Source organism: Jaculus jaculus, chromosome 4 (assembly GCF_020740685.1).
Source record: "Jaculus jaculus isolate mJacJac1 chromosome 4, mJacJac1.mat.Y.cur, whole genome shotgun sequence".
In the NCBI taxonomy this organism is placed as follows: domain Eukaryota; kingdom Metazoa; phylum Chordata; class Mammalia; order Rodentia; family Dipodidae; genus Jaculus; species Jaculus jaculus.
Window position 1 is genome coordinate 52,060,381 of NC_059105.1, and position 17,669 is coordinate 52,078,049.

General features: G+C 32.1%; 1 protein-coding gene across 3 annotated transcripts in view; it reads left to right on the top strand.

Annotated features, from left to right (window-relative positions):
* Tfpi (tissue factor pathway inhibitor) overlaps positions 1-17,267 on the top strand; it is a 58,559-nt gene extending 41,292 nt beyond the window's left edge. For 2 of the 3 annotated variants that reach the window (XM_045147164.1, XM_045147165.1), the window contains exons 5-8: positions 1,995-2,171; positions 2,762-2,863; positions 14,918-15,097; positions 15,624-17,267. In XM_045147164.1, coding sequence (XP_045003099.1) covers positions 1,995-2,171; positions 2,762-2,863; positions 14,918-15,097; positions 15,624-15,730 — 566 coding nt within the window. In that variant the 3' untranslated portion in view covers positions 15,731-17,267. Of the gene's footprint in view, positions 1-1,994; positions 2,172-2,761; positions 2,864-5,101; positions 5,251-14,917; positions 15,098-15,623 lie in introns of those variants that run through there. The other variant, XM_012949161.2, reaches the window with a different exon arrangement.
* Positions 17,268-17,669: the final 402 nt, after the last annotated feature.

Genomic DNA, 17,669 nt, shown 5'->3' on the forward strand with positions numbered 1-17,669 from the left:
TGTGTATTAGTGGATAAATGGAAGGACAAAGTGGTATGTAATATAAGCAGAAAACAGCAGCCACAGAAAAGATGGCAATCTTGTCATTTATAGCCACATGGATGAACTTGGAGAATATTATACTGAATTCAACAAACAGAGATGAATATATATTCTTTCACTCATGGATTTTTAAAGGGTGATATAAAAATGCAAGATGGCAGGGTCATTATCATACGCTGATATAGTTAGAAGAGGTGGCTGGGGAGATATTGGTTCAATGGCACAAAATAGTACTTTAGTTGAAGGAAAAATATGAAAGATCTGTCATATACTGTTCTTGATGACCATATATTTCATTCTTGAAAAATACTAGGAGAATACATTTTGAGTTCCCAGTGCAAAAATATCATAACCATGTGAGATGATTTATATGAAATTAGCTAGATTTAATAATCACATACATATGTGCTGAAAGCATCATGATGTATATAATATATAATGCATTTCCATGTAATTTTACCTTCAGTTTAAATAAATTTAAATAGGAGCTCACCTGAGCATTATACTAACATTTCTTTTACACAACAAGAGTTAGTAACAAGAAACAAAGTTAACTTTCAAATCAGATAATATAGAAAGAGATTGTTATTATGTTAAAATAGGACTTAATAAGAACATTCAAATAGGACTTTCCTTTTCTCCATATCTGCAACTGTTGTAGAAATCATTGAAAAATTAAACACATGTTTGGGGATGGGTAGAGAAATGGCTCAGTGATTAAAGGCACTTGATCACAAAACCTGATAGCCCAGGTTCATAAAGCCAGATGCACAAAGATGATGAATACATCTGGAGTTTGTTTGCAAGCTCTTTTTCTCCTTGCCTATAAGTAAACAAAAGAAATAAACATGCTCTTTTGATAGCAAAGTGCTTGTGAGCATTGACTTCCTGAAATAAAGTAAGTTGTATTAAGGTATGGAGATATATCTCTGTTCATTTTTCACACACACACAAACACACACACACATCTATATCCATCTATCTATCTATCTATATATATTTATTTATTTACAGGAGAAGATAGAGAAATTGCTATATTCTGTCCAAAATATCCAAGCATAGTAAGCCTTTTCATCATCAATAATGTGACAATTATTCACTTGTATACACAGAGTATGCGTATAAACAAAGCTTGTAATGTAGATCATAATAGCATAATTTTGTGACAGCTGTGGTGAGCCTGGTTTGGAGCACAATCAAAGAAGGGTATTGGAATTCTGCAAAAGCCTCTCTAATCCCTGAACATGTATTTCCTTTCAGTCTCTGTCTTGTCAGTTTATTTCAATGCTTGAAAGAAGAAGAACTAAATAGGAGTCCCAGTAGTGAAGGATGCCATGATTAGTACAGATATTAATTCCTCATAATGATACAGAAAACTCCAAGAATAGCCATGAAAGCTCTGTGCCTCTCAAATACAAGTTTTAAAGTTTCATTTTTTTAAACTATATTTTTAGCCATATGCACAAGTTTCAGCTTTCATAATGAAGCAACATTCTGCACTCTTTAACCTAGTGACACTCCACCCTCTGATAACATAAGGATTGATAGAACTTTCTTCAATATTAATGTTCATAAGCTTAGAAGAAATTGTTAATACAAACCTGGGCCTCCATAATTAAATAACCCATTATCTTTTATTTGGTCAGCTTATGATAAAAACTGATAGTCATTTTTCTTCTCTTTGAGAAATTCAGAAGTGAAATGCCAGCTATCAAAATAAATGAGAGTAGTTGCATCTTCATCACTCCAAATATAAAAATAGATATAGTAGATAATTTTTTAATATTGTCTACTTTTCAACAAAAACATATGTTTATTATTGAAGATAAGAAATATTTTCATGTTTATTGTTTTTAAAACTGTTTTATAAATAACAAATTATTTACAAATTTAGTTACAATAACTGTTCACAAAATAAAAATATTGCTTTCTGACATATTTTTAATTCCTAGGAAAGCCATATTACTGTTTCTTGGAAGATGATACTGGAATCTGTCGAGGTTTCTATTGGAGGTATTTTTATAACCACACGTCAAAACAATGTGAACGATTTGTGTATGGTGGGTGCCTTGGCAACCAAAACAACTTTGAATCCTTGGAAGCATGCAATAATACCTGTGCAAATCCCTGTGAGTTCATTTCTTACCTCATTTTTGTCCTTTTAATGTGTCATTTTAAAAATTAGGTCTCTCAGAAAATGTCCAGATTACACAGATTTTGTTTAATCATTCAAGGGCCATAAGGCTTGAAAGACTTTTGCCATGATGTTAAGAAGAAAGTAAGCAAAGCATAAAGAGCACATTTACATAGTACTGTATTTCCCATTATTGTGTGATATTTAAATTCCTTCCTTACAATAATGTAGGATAAATTTGGTGTAATTGTAGGATTGCTGAAATTTTGTCATTTTAAAATTATAAAGGTAAATACTTATTTGGAAACAAGAACCATCAATTAATTCTATTTTCTCATAAAATTTAGAAACACCTTAAACCTTAATTGCTATATTTTTGGACCAAGAACTAGAATGTTACTTCTGACAATATTATTTTACAATATATGTTTAAAGTTCAATGTTTAATAATTTATCATCATAATGTGACCAAATTTTCTTTAGGTCTACTGTTCTTACTATTCTTAGGTCTATGTTCTCTTTCTACATACTGATGACAATTTCTGATCCTTTTTTTCATATTTAAATTGACTATATCTTTTCCAGCAAATGATACCCAGGTGAATGCCTATAAATCCAAGCCTAATACCATAAATAAAAGAACATACGTGATGGTCCCCAAACCGACAAAAGCTTCTAGACTGTGGGGTAAGAATCATTTTTATTTTATTTTCAGAAAATTATCATGGTAGCAATAGAATTGGATGTACTAGAATTTTTTAAACAACCATTTTGTTACATAATAGTAAATATAAAATACAGAGCATTGGTGCATTTATAACACTTAATTTTATAAGAAATATTCTTCTTAATGTCTTTTAAAACATGTTTACATGTTTTAAAGTAAGGTTTTTGAGCTTGCACTACATTGATAGCTTGATAGCTAATTCTATGGCAATTTATCTTACAAGAGTGCTAGGAATTTTCAACCTATTAATTCAATTAGAGCATTGAACTGACATTTTGTTGTTAAATATTGCTTTGCTTATAATAAGTGACTGCATTTCTGATCTTTATCAAGGGTTAAATGGTTCTGCTACCTAGTTTCCATACTTCATTCTATCACTATATCTTCCAAAGACATTTTGCTTTATCCACTTAATTAATAAATATATGTTAAATCTCATTGCTAACAAATTTGTGAAAATTGATTATGAAAATTTGAATAGGCTTAAACAGTGTATCTATAATAACAATACATTTAGTCTGTTCTGAATATGCTTCAGTGCATCTGCTTGATTTTAAAGCCTATTCAAATTGAGCTTGTTGGTCATTTGCCATTAATATGAGATTAGGGAATAGCTGGTCTTGAATTTTCCTAAGAAAACTTCATGAATTTTCTCAGGCACACTTGCACGTTAGAATGGGAGCAATAAGAAGGTATGAAAATAAAATAAAATAAGGCATAAAAAACAATAACAGGCTTTAAATATGACCATTCTGGGTTTGTAAGAAGATGAAGATTGAGAGCCATGATAAAAATGGTTTTAAAATAAAATAAGCTATTAAATAAAGAAATAGGAAAAACTGGACATCAGGTCCCTGAGCTGCCTTATTCAGGATGCAAAGGGTGGAATCAGATCTGCCCTCTGCACAGTCTAAAACCAAGATAATCCCTCCCATTGCACCCATGTGGCTCTCTGAGATCTATAACTCAGTCTTGATTTCCCACCTAAAGAAAATATATTGAGCACTGCAAGCAATTATATTAGTACATTCTATTACACTGTAAGAAAATTTAGTTGTTAGTTCATATAAAGCATGAGTTTTCAAGAATTTTTCTCAATACATAAGATTCCAAGAATATCATTTTGTTTTGAAAATATGTCCTCATTCAGCATTTCAATTCAATGTGAAAGAGTAATTACTTAAAAGAACTAGCCATCATTTAAAATTCTTTCTATTAGACAAATATCTTTAGGGATATTTGAAGATTTAAAATTATATATATTTATTAGAATTCTTATAAATATAATTCATTTCTTCATGACATTAGAAAAGCACTTTAGAAATTTGATTAGTGTTTTAGTTGATAGAAAATGGCTTGGTAAATTCTTTTTTTTTTAATTATAAGGATTTTTTGTTATTGTTCTATACTAATGTAAATGAATTTCAGAATGTGTTTTTTCCAGTAATCTTTAATTAAAGATACTTACATATTATTTAAGAACTGTTGAAATTTGATTTCTCTTTTTATTTTCATATTTTAATATTAATATGCCCAGGAACCTGTAAGGAGAAACCTTACTGGACATCAATGACATTTCAAAAAGGATGGGCACATACTACATTTTTTTACATCATTGTTCTAGTTTTATTCATCTATTATGTTAATTAAGATGATCTTATACAAGTTTACATCTTTCTTCATAAATACATTAAAGTACAGTCATCTTAATGGGTTCATATTTGGTATATTCTAATTTAGCTTTATCCATGTGGTTTAAACTTATACCAAAATATGTTCACTTTTTAACTTATTGTAGATTCTCTACCCATCACTTAAATATAAGACTTCCATGTCCACCTACATTGTTAGTCTCATGATTTTTAATCAGAAAATATCCATGCTTATTCCAATGATGTTCTGCAAAGTTTTCCCCCTTGATATTTCACTAGACCTACTCATCTTCTATCTATGGTATTTCATCATTTGTGGTAATGCGTCACTACAGAAAAAAAAGCTTTTTTCTTTATCTTTCCTCTGCTGTATAATGTGATTCATTTAACACTGGTATTGGTCAGGGTGTTTTCTTAGCCTCCCTGCATGTGCTACATAGATTTGAAGAAAGATGTGATATGTAATATTTTACAGCTTGCCTCTCTTCCAGCTTTTATTTCAGTGTTATGTACATTTATCCTCTTTATTAACTTTGTGATCCACAGTTACAAAAGAAGGAAAAAATGATGGTTGGAAGAATGCTGGTCATGCTTACCAAGTGTTTCTGTATGCCTTCTACATCCATGTATCGACATTCTTCTTAGGATTGGATAGCATTTTATGGATATTTTAACATTTGTTCCTTTTGTGCCTCCCTAATATTTACACAAGTATACTTGATAGCATATCACTAAAAGAGTTGTACTAGTTGCATAACTAGTTAATAAAGTCCCTTTATATGCTTTGTTGGCCAATTTACAACTTAGAAATGTATGCTAATGTTCTGAATTATTCATATTGGCTTTGTGGCATTTTGGTTGGATTTAACCATCCATGGACAAAAGTGAATCATCTTTCTAATTCTCATGGTCCTGTTTGCTTCTATACATCAAATCTTCACAGCTGCCTTGGGACTACAGCAACTTTATGATATTTGGAAAAAACTCATCTTTGAATAGACTTCAAAAGCCCACCACAGTATTACAATCCCTGGCACTGGGTCTCTGACTGAGCACAGGAGCACCTCTATACTTGACTCAGTATAAATAGCTCCAATAACATCTGCGGGGCCAGGGAAGCCTACTGTGTATGATACCGAAGACCTTTTGGCCACTTGTACTTCTGTTCATTCTGACTGTATCCAACATATGACACAGCACTCCAACTCACATTATATGCATAGGACATGAAAAGGAAATACAAAAAAATATGTACACATATAAAATATAGTTTAAGTTTTGATGAGCTTTGGCCTTCTGGAATAAGAATTACACTGACAAAGAAAACTAATCAATAATTAAATATCATCACTGATATAATCAACTTTTAAGACCTACTAAAGAATAGTTTTACCTACTTTGCCTCCTGCTAAAGACGTTGCTTATATGCTGAGGAATATAGAAATTGGGTAACTTTCTGGTAAAAAACATTCCTAAGAAATGACTTAGACATTGAGCTGCACAACCTCACAAATCATGAGCATTGTGAACAATTCTGAAAACCTCATTTTATCTACAACCCACACAAAATTCAAAAGAAGTATGCTGACTTTCAAATATATTCTCATAGCATGAAGTATAGATCATCCCTAATAATCTGAATATGCCTGCATAGGAAATCTAATCCTTCACTCTGATATCCCTTCAAGTTGGCTTTCCAAAAATAGATAACTTTGGGAGAGCATGCACCAGGCTTTCCTGGCAGGATGTCTGGCAAGAAGCAAAAATGTGGCACTTCATCTCTGCCAAACTCACAGCCATGCAAATGCAGTTACCCTAAGTGACCACTTCTCTAATCCCTTTCTTCCTGGATCATCTTGAGCCTAGCCAAAGATAATATTGTCTGTCCATGACAGAGAAAATTTTTTTAATTTTACAAAATTTTACATTCAGATTATTTTACAAGAGAAAAAAATCCAATCAATTTCACTGTGTCAACCAAATTAATTTAAATGATATTAATTTGCATTGGACAAAGTAATATGCTTACACTAAAGTCTCTGATGATCAGTATACAGCTGTAAATCAAATATTGTTACATATTAAAACAATCCAAGCTACTAATGATTTCTATGAAGTTAATATGTTTTCTTAAATTGGGATATTATCTTTATATTAAAAGCAACATGGCAGGTTAGGAATGAGGCAAAAGTAAGTTTAGAAGAATCTAAGTGACTCTAAGTGCTAACACTTTGGGTGTCATTTTTATGTTTGAGGAATGAATTTGAGAACCACTGATATAACATATGTTGGTTGGAAAAAAATGCCATGTCTAACTGTAACACTAATGTTATTATGTTACTGATTTTCAATTACAAGTAATGGCCACGATCTTACAGACTTCTGTAGATACAGTCAGTCTTTACAAGCCAGCAACTTTGGTCTATGATTTCAAGAATCAGTCTGGGACCACTATGCCAACCTAATATTACTTAATTCAAATGTTTAGCTCTCTGCTAGGCACAGAACACCCATGAGTTGTTTCCAGCCTCCTTATTTGGTTACTGGGTTTGAATAGATGCCTTTCTCCCTTTCAAACCCGATAAACATCAATTCATGCAAATTATGCAAAAGACACATTTTGTGCAGTATGATCCGAGTTTTAGTGAAGATAAAATTTGGAGATTAGATGTAAAAAGCTATGGAAACTTTATCTGTTAAAATGTCATTGACTAGTGCTATTTAAAATTGTTCTATGTCATTTCAGAATACCATGTCAAGAATACTGTCATTAGGGACAGAATGATGTTTTGGCCCTTGGGAAAAAAAAAAAAAAAACATTTTTTTTCTCAGCTTAACTTCTTTATTTCTTTTATTTGGAGTATAAGATCTCACAAAATATTTTTAAATATTGGAATAGCATATAAAACTTTCAACTCAGTGTTTATCATTAATAAGTGCTCAAAATATCAACTTTGTGTGGTCATTTTGGATGGTGGTGGCTTTCATTTGAAGTTTATGGAAAGAAAAGTACTAACAAAATCAGAGGTATTGTTTATGCATATTTTGTTTATAATTTTAATATGACTTAAATTATAATATTAAATTAATCTTAATCTAATAGTTTACATTTAACTATCTTAAATTACCTGTATTACTTATAAAATTCAAACACAATTACAAAATACTAATCCATTTCTATGTCTTTGAATTTTACTTCTAATCATAGGGTTAAGCACCTCTTTTTCCACTTTTATAACCTGATAATCAGATTTGTTTACTTTCTATTTCAGTCGCTGATATGAATTATCCTTGTAGCTGTAATATGAGTGGAAGAAATAAGAGAGTGGTTTCTGCATTTGTGCTTGTCAGATAGAAAGAACCAGATAAATACTTTTAATAGCAATGAAGACATCCACACAAGTGTTATAGCAGGATATAGTCACAAAGATTTTCATGCATCCATTAACGAAAATCAAGGTTAAAATATTCTGTTTCCTCAAAATCTGGAGTCAATTTTCTATCTTCAATCTTGATCTTTCTAATGCTGGCTAATTCATAGGCATAATTAATTTCATATAATTAGTTTCATTCATAATTAGTTTTAGGGATCTTTCTAAGTAAGACTAAAATGAAAGATATCCACAATAAAATTATCAATGTGATTTATTTGGATTGTTTCATAACATATTAAAAAATATTTCACCTTAGCAAACCAACCCCAACATGAATGGGCTTCTTTCTAGTTTTTTCTGTCATTTAATCTAATGGTTAATTTTAGCCAGTTACACAGAAAGTGCTTTAGTGAAAGTCATGTTATATAGTATCCTCTAGTGGAAGTTGATTGCATTAAACATCCACATATGTTTGTGGTTGAGTTTTCTTCACATTAATCAGCAAGGCCAGACTTTTCCATTTTCTTCTACCAACAGTGGTTCATTTGTGTCAAAAAATGAAGTCCAAATGTATCAGTATGGAAGAATTATTTTGCTACATTCTAGTTCTATTTTCTCATTTATATTCCACCATGCACCCTTGGTGCATTCTGCTCTTTGCTAGGCAGGTGTTTTGAAAATAATCCCAAATAAGTCACAATATCCTGGCCTTTATGCTCTTATTTTTCATTCACCCATAATATCTTCCATCTCCCTGCTTTCTGAACACTGCTCTTCCTCTAAAGCCAAGGAATAAACTAAATAAATGCTCATACTTTTGCTTTAATCTATCAGGATTTCTTGATTTTGCATGGCATGAAGAATATTTTCTAATATACTGTATATTAGTTATATTAGAAAACATATTTGTAAGAATATCATATTCATTCATGAGTTGCATAATTTCTTATTGTTGTTGTTTATTTATTTATTTGAGAGTGACAGACAGAGACAGAAAGAAGCAGAGAGAGAGTAAAAGAGAGAATGGGCATGCCAGGGCCTGCAGCCACTGCAAATGAACTCCAGACACATGCTCCCCCTTGTGCATCTGGCTAACATGGGTCCTGGGGAATTGAGCCTCAAACCAGGGTCCTTAGGCTTCACAGGCAAGCGCTTAACTGGTAAGCCATCTCTCCAGCCCTCATAATTTCTTATTATGAAAGGATATAGCTCTTTTTTTCTAGAATTAGAAAAAAAAATCATGAATGACAATGACTCAGTGAACTCAGAGTATAGATTTGGAAGTTCCTAAGGGGGAAAAGAAAAAAGAAAAAAAAAAAACACAGCAGGTGTCTACTTGATTTCTCTTTTCCTGTTTACTCTGTTGAGGCTTTCCTGTCTAGGCAAGATTTCTTATTGTCTATGTGCGGTGTCCTTCCGGTCTAAAATTCCCTGGCTTCCGACCTTCCAAAATTAACTTTTTCCTAAGTGACACAGTATCTGAAATACAATATAGATACTCCTCATAGTGATTGCTTTCTTAACCCTTATCCTGTCTTCCATACTGAACAGAACATTGGTTTCTTCGGTTTAACTGTACTGAGCTGCTAATGATGATGGGTGCTTTACTTAATACCAAGAATAGGAGGTTTTCCTGTTTATTCACAATAAGCAATATTTTTTAGACATCAGCATTTTATTTAGGAGTTTAGAACAGTGGATATACTCTACCATGTAACTTACAATGGGTCCTCAGCATTGCAATTTCAGAAAAAATTTTTAAAAATATGGGCTGGAGAGATGGCTTAGTGGTTAAGGTGTTTGCCTAGAAAACCAAAGGACCTCAGTTCGATTCCCCATGTCCCACATAAGCCAGATGCATAAGGGGGCGCATGCATTTGGAATTCGTTTGCAGTGGCTAGAGGCCCTGGCACGCCCATTCTCTCTCTCCCTCTCTCCCTTAAATAAATAAATAAAAATTAACTTTAAAAAAATAGAAAAGAAAAAATATGTGGGAAAATCATATTATGCAGAAACAATCTGTCCATATTCCAGCATATTTTGTTGAAGATTTTTATCTCATCATAAAGCATACCATTGAAAGTCTAGGAGGAGCTGCTGGAGGAGCTCCAATAGTGTGTAACACCAGCACAAATAAATACATTTTGTAGAAGTCTAACTTAGCAGATGTACTACTGGAAACAATTGTATTTGCAATAATCATCTTTCCTACTGATCACACATTCTCTCAGTGTTTTGCCTATTCAAAAACATATTTACTTTTTATTCTCATTTATGTTTGTTAAGTATGTATGTGAGAGGGAAAATGATTAAGAGAGTTTGTTATATTTACACAAAATGAAAATTATCATATTAATTTAAGGAAATAGGTATTTTCATCTTTTAACCTAGCTGTAATCATGAAGCTGATAAGTGATAACATAGCAATTATGTTTTTCTTCATTTATAAGTAGTATATAAAGTAGTACAACTTAATATCAGTAGGCTTTTAGATTCTATGTAAATACTATTTTTAGACATTTGAGAAACTCTAAGCAATTACTTCCATTTAGTACTCTTTTACTCTTGTGGATATGGAAGGAAAATAAGATTGAATAGGGAATAAAAGTATGCCAGTACCATCTTTGATTCTGACAGTGTTAGGTACTTTTTGCATTGTTGTAGTTGGATAAACTTATAAAAATTAAGGAAAAATTCAGAAACATTTAGTATATTTAACTTGAATAAAGATTTTGTTTAATTTTGAAAATATTTCCTCTAGATGCAGCTTATTGTTTAATGATGTTCATGAGCTACTGGCTGGAATTGACAAACAAAACAGGTTAACTGAAATAATCTATATAAGTAAGAAATGAACCAAATGTATTGCATTCATTTCATTAAATGATCTGAGCATATAATGCATAGGAAATGTAATTATTAACAATGTATAAGTATACCTACAAGTTTTCAAGAATGTAGCAATTTACTAATACACATTTTTATGTGTAAATAATTCAGTGAAAAGTATTTGCCAAATCATTGATAATTAAAGTGGAGAGAGCAAAGTAGAACTTTTGTTTCATATTATTTTTCTACAATTTTTAAAATTTTATAATATATATATTATAGTTCTTGTTGCTGGGACAAACAACCAACCACAAACTGATTATGGGAAGAAAGGGTTTATTTCAAGTTCACAGGATCTAGAGGAAGTTCCATCATGGCAGAAGAAGCTGGTTCATTTCAACAAACAGAGCAGAAAGAAAGAAAAGCCAAAACCAGCAAGCATCAATAGCCGGAGCTCAAACTGGTTCACCACACAAAGCAGGGCTAGAGTCAACATCTGTCCCCCAAGTAACACCTTCCTTGGCAGGGTGCTGGAAGCTTAAGGAGGAATCTAAATCTTAATCCCCCCAAGAAAACTGAGGCTATGGGGGACATACATCCACATTCAGTCCAACACAATATAATAAGTTACATTTGCCAGGTGTAATGGCTCACATCTTTAATTCCGGCATTTGGAAGGCTGAGGTAGGTTGATCGTTGTGAATTTGAGGACAGCCTGAGAGTACATAGTAAATTCCAGGTCAGGCTGGGCTCCTTTAAAAAAGAACAAAAAAAAACATTATATTTCTCTTTGCTACAAGTTATTGGAGAAAATGAAAGAGTGGTTTGTCATTCAATTCCCAAAATAGTTTCAGAATAAAAGAGTCACCAAGTCATGAGGTGGTCTTCAAGTCCTAATATTTTTGTAAATAACAATTAAGTAGGCATGTGTTGTGTGAAATAAAAAGTTAAATGGTCATTACCTTATTTGAGTAGTCACATAGATGGCAGCTTCTCACAGAAAGGAAAAGGTTGGGGATAGACTACTCTGACACCTGTCAAAAATCTTCTAGACAGAAGTCTCTCAACTTGTCATTAATAGCAGCATCAAGACAGAATGCATTTGGTTCTTTTTTTTTTAAATTTTTTATTTATTTATTTGAGAGCGACAGACACAGAGAGAAAGACAGATAGAGGGAGAGAGAGAGAATGGGCGCGCCAGGGCTTCCAGCCTCTGCAAACAAACTCCAGATGCATGCGCCCCCTTGTGCATCTGGCTAACGTGGGACCTGGGGAACCAAGCCTCGAACCGGGGTCCTTAGGCTTCACAGGCAAGCGCTTAACTGCTAAGCCATCTCTCCAGCCCATGCATTTGGTTCTTAAAAGAGACTTTGGAACATTAACAAGTCAGGTTAGTGTCTTTTTTATTCTAACATATTAAATTTCAATGAAAAATTATAGTTTAGATCAAAGAATTCACATTGTACAAAACACATTTTTTCTTTCATTATAGATATGAAAATCTGAAATTTGAATAGGTGAGTGCTTATTTAAATCTAAAATAATTTGTTAGTTGAAAACAATGAAAGTTAACTTTTCAAATGGTAAAAAATACTATTTCCTTCCCTACAGAGATTTTATGAGAAGCTTACCAATGACTCCAAATCTCCTATAGAAAGTATCTACTTTACTTTAATTCTACTATGGTTTGTGCTGTAGTAGCTCATAACATTACTTTTCAACATTAAAGTAATCATTTAAAAGGTGAATTAGTTTACATATCATGTATAACTTATATTCTGAAGAACAGTTACCCAATAAACATATCTAAACCAATAACAATTCATTGTATAATTTAATTCTTCTAAAATTATCTGCACATAATTCAATATGCATAGTGATTAACCTCAAATTTTCAAGCACCATGAAAATATTCTTTTTAGTGGTAAAAACCTAATTGTTGACCTGATCATTGGTGTGCGTGTTTGACAATCTGTGTGCAGAGCAAATGATATCAAGACAAAAGTTAAGACAATCAAACAGTTGTCAGTGTGTTAGTCTTGGGAAGGCACCTCTGACTTGAGTGGGTGTAATGTATCATTGGCAGTGTGCATGTATTTACCTGGACTGTCAGATGTCTGCTAGATCTCTAATGCAGAATTCACCTGTGGTCAGGTAGCAGAAATATGATCTTAGAAACTTTAGCTGTTCATGAAACTTTCTCTGATACATCTCTTCTCTCATATATGGACCCCAAACTAAACTCCTCCCTTTCATCTGCCCTGTGCTATATTATGGGGAACACTTTGCCTCTGGCTTCCTAGTAGATTTGGCTAAAAGGAGTCACTAAGGCATTACTAGATGACCAACGAACAATAGAAATTAGTTCATGTGGTATATCCTCCATGGTTTTGGAGTCACTAGAAAACCTACTTAATTCTAGCCTTTACCAAATGTTCTAGGCAATGGACTTTGATAATAGTCTTAAGTATGTCTAGTCTAAGGAGTATAGTACCAAATGTAACAGGATATCTTTTCCTTAACTTGAATGAGCCTTGCTTTTAATTATGAGATTATGTTGACAACAATTTGTATATTATTGTAAAAAAGGGTACAATTTATAAATACATTTATAATATTACCTAAAACTTACTATGGGATAACCCATGTTGTATATAAATACTAAAGTGAAAGTGGTTGTATATTATTCTGTGGATGCTTATTGGTTAAAAATAAATAGCCATTTCCTGTTTCTCATAGTAGGACCATTGATTCTATTCTGTTCCCTGGACTTCTGAAGTTAGGTGATACCACTAGAAATCATTGAGAAAAGGAGGTAGAAATTGATGACCATTTCAAATTATAAATTATAGAATGATTAGAATCCACAGGAAAAGTTTATACAATGGTATGACTCAACAGTAATATGCCTTTCTAAAATATAGAATTCCCTCCCATAAACCATTGTTAATGTGAAGAAGTTTCAGAGTGGTGATACACCATCAATAAATGCACCCGAACTTTGGTTTAGCATAAAATATAATAGTGTTCATAGACAAAAATAGACAGAGATGTAGAATGGTCAAGGATACATGATTTGAACACTGTATGAAAGATCATAGTAATTTCTTTTCAGTGCATTATAGATGTACCCATAGACTTAAGAGAAACTTAATACTTTATGTGATTATCATTCTTGAATTTGTCATAAATATATATATATATATATTTTAAAATATTTCTTATGTATCTTCCCATTATATTTGCTCTCAAATTTTCTAATTTTTTTCTATATTATATGGGTTGTTACCTCAAATATATTCTAATTTCTATTCAAATATTTAGAAAGTATAAAATAGTAAAATGTGCTTATCAAGTTAAGTTGGTTTAACCAGGTATTGCTTCACTTTACTATTCTTCCTTTTATAGTCCATTTACCTAAGGGTTCATTTGCCAGAGACTGCCCTGGCTTTCTCTACAACCTACTTGCCTTTGTTGATAACTGGATTCTTCTACCAATGAGCACTTAGCAAATCTGCATGAGCTGTATAAGCATTCTTAAATTGGTCAGTTTCCACACAAGAATTTATCTTCAATGTTGCTTTCAATCCAGCAAACAGTATAGCTGGGCCACTGTGGATTTCCACTCTCCTTAATGATAATTACCAATGAAACATAAACATTGCCACTAAACTTATGTTAGTTTTCTCCTTTAAGTATCTTTCATAATCCTTGTTGAATTTTCTCTTCTATTTTTAAAATTACTGTTCCCATTGACAGACAATCTTGTCTGTTCAAAACTATATTTTACAATGTAAATGTTAAATATTTTACTTATATCTGTGTATTTATATGTTCATTGAACTTTTCATGAGTTAACATACTGATTACTCCTTATTTTGATTTTGTATACTCATGTAAAGACTGATCATAACCTTTCTTTTAGCAAATGTACTTGTGTTTTATTCTCAGAAGAAAGAACTCAGCACTGTGGAAACTTTGATTTGTGTAAATATTTTCTAGAAAATGAAATAAATGAATTGTATCATTCACTAAACTTTTTTATTAACATTTTAATTTATATAGTTATATCACCAAGCTAATATGTAATCAATACATAATAAGAAATCCTGAGATTCATTATCTCAGAGAATTTACCATGTTTTCTAAATTTTTCTAGAATATCGTGGTCCTTCATGGTGTCGCACACCAGCAGACAGTGGACTGTGTAAAGCCAGTGTAAACAGATTCTACTACAATGCAACTATTGGGCGATGCTTACCATTTAAGTACACTGGATGTGGTGGAAATGAAAATAATTTTGTTTCTAAACAATCCTGTTTTAAGGCATGTAGGAAAGGTATGGAAGAAATTGTTCCATTTGTCACCAGTGTTTCAAAAGCAATTGTATTGAATTATGAATAAATTTTCTGTAAAATATCAAAATTATTTATTACAATAATAATAAAGTATAATAATTTAGTTAATAAATTTCCTCTAACTGGATTTAGGTAACATACTTGACCATGACATCTGTAATTGTTCTACTTTTGTCAGTACTAAGAACTTCTCTTAATTAATTCTACCAAAACACTTAAGAGTTTTCTTACAATGTACAGAATTTTAGCTATTAATTTCATCTTAATATAAAGTTACTATGACTTTTTAATTGGAATTGTATGTTTATCCATTTTTGCTAACTCTGAAAGATAAACAGAAAATTTTCTTAGATATTAATTTTAAAAATACACAATTTTATGACTTTAAATTCAACTATATTTTTTGCATTTAAAATGAGAAGCAATTTGAGTAAAAAAAAAAAAAATAGATACAATCTTACGTTGAGTTCCCTGTCAATCAGAAAATTGTTTCTTTTCTTCTTGTAGGTTTCATCAAAAGAGTATCCAAAAAAAGGCAAATTAAAAATAATGTTAAAGTTGGCCAGGTATGGCGGCGTACACCTTTAATCCCAGCACTGGGGAAGCAGAGATAGGCAGATCACTGAGAGTTCAAGACCAGCTTGGTACTACAAAATGAGTACCAGGTCATCTTGAGCTAAAGTGAGACACTACCTCGAAAACAACAACAACAAAGTCAAAAGAATGTCATTAGTGCAAGATTGTTATATTGTTACTTAATTCTACTAGACATTGTATGACATGTTATCATCATGATTTCTACTTTTGCTAAAATACCTTGAATCAATACATTCAAAAAATAGTTTTCTAGATTATTGTGCATGCTATTAATGTATATGAGTTATTTTTCTAATTTGACCAATGCACTCCTTTGAGGGTCATAATTTATTAATTGACTACTGTGAATTTATTCTTTCTGCTGATCCCTTTGGTAGCCATTTTCCATTTTACTATGAATTATCAAACTACCAGCAAACCCAGTTTTCTCTCTTGTTCGGGAAGTATCTGTTTGGGACATGTTTCATGTATTTGTGGTGATCATGTCCATTATCACAGTCATGTGGTCTGTTACCAGGTTAAGATATCCATCTATGAACAATCAGGTGGGAATTGGTGGGTAATAAGAGCACTTTGTCACATAGACATGAGTGTCGGTGAAGGTCTAATTGACCCAAAATTCCATTCCCTGGCATGTACCCAAACAGGTGGGTGCAGTTACACATGTCTGTCAGCCCAGTCCTGTGAATGGGGAACAGGGGAGGGACAGAAGAATCTCTGAGGCTCACTGGTCAGTCAGTATGGTTGAAAATAACAGCACTGTGTTCAGTGAGAGTCTGTGTCTCAAGAGAGCACACTGATGAGTCACAGTGAAGGATCCAGTACTCTCTCCTGGTCTCCACACATGTGAGCATGGGGCATGCATATCTTCACAAACACACACACATGCGCTCACACACACACTCATATGCACATTCACATATCATTCACAAACCCAGAAGAATAATCAGCATTTGGGTTTCACATCTAAAATGGTGGCAAGACCATGCTCCTGATAAATATTGCTCAGCTGAGCCTTTAGAAAAGAACTGATCACGATAAAATTCCACCATGTGCTTCTCTTCCTAGCTGTGCTTTCTTTTTGAACTAGCCACTTTCTCCACCAATACTGAACGAAACTGTATTTGAACAAGGAACATGCACCTACCTCTATATCTTAGGCCTCCCTGATTTTGATTAGTTTGGCTTTTGTGACTGGTCCATCATACACAATAGGACAGTTAAATAATTGTGCATTAAGTACAGTTTATGATACTTTGAAACTTTTTAAAAAACTTATGGAAAAATTATTACTATCAAAATGAATTTCATTCTAATTTGTATGTACATCTAATTTATTGCATGGTAATTTTTGTTATTCTGCATAACAAGAATATTGAAATCGCCTGAAACCTACATTTATCAGGAGACATTGTGCAATGAAACTAGTATTTACACAATCATGGTTACATTGTCTTCTTTTACTTGCCATTAGCAAAAGTCTTTAACTGTGAATTCTATAAACTTATGTTATATACTGTATATGTGCATTTACCTACTGTTTTATTCTTGGAATCAATTTACTCAAATAACTTCATTATCTACATTTTGAAAAATAAAATACATATTCTGAAGAATAAACCTGAATGTGGTACTGGATTTTTTTTAGCAATGAATTTGATGTTGTTTATTACAAAGATACCTTGTCCTAAAACAAAATAAAACATCTCCTAGATTCACTCAGCTTTTACTGTTTTAAATTTGTATTTGCTTGTAATAATATTTCAATTATAAAAGTAAGTTCATATACAATGATTTATTATTTGGCAAAGAAATTAATATACCTCAAGAATACCACACCTCAAGAATACAAGCATATCTGAATTTGTATTTCTGTCAATTATTACATACATAATTCTATGGCTATACATATTTAAACAAATGCCATATAATTATTCACTGTATAAATGCTTCCAG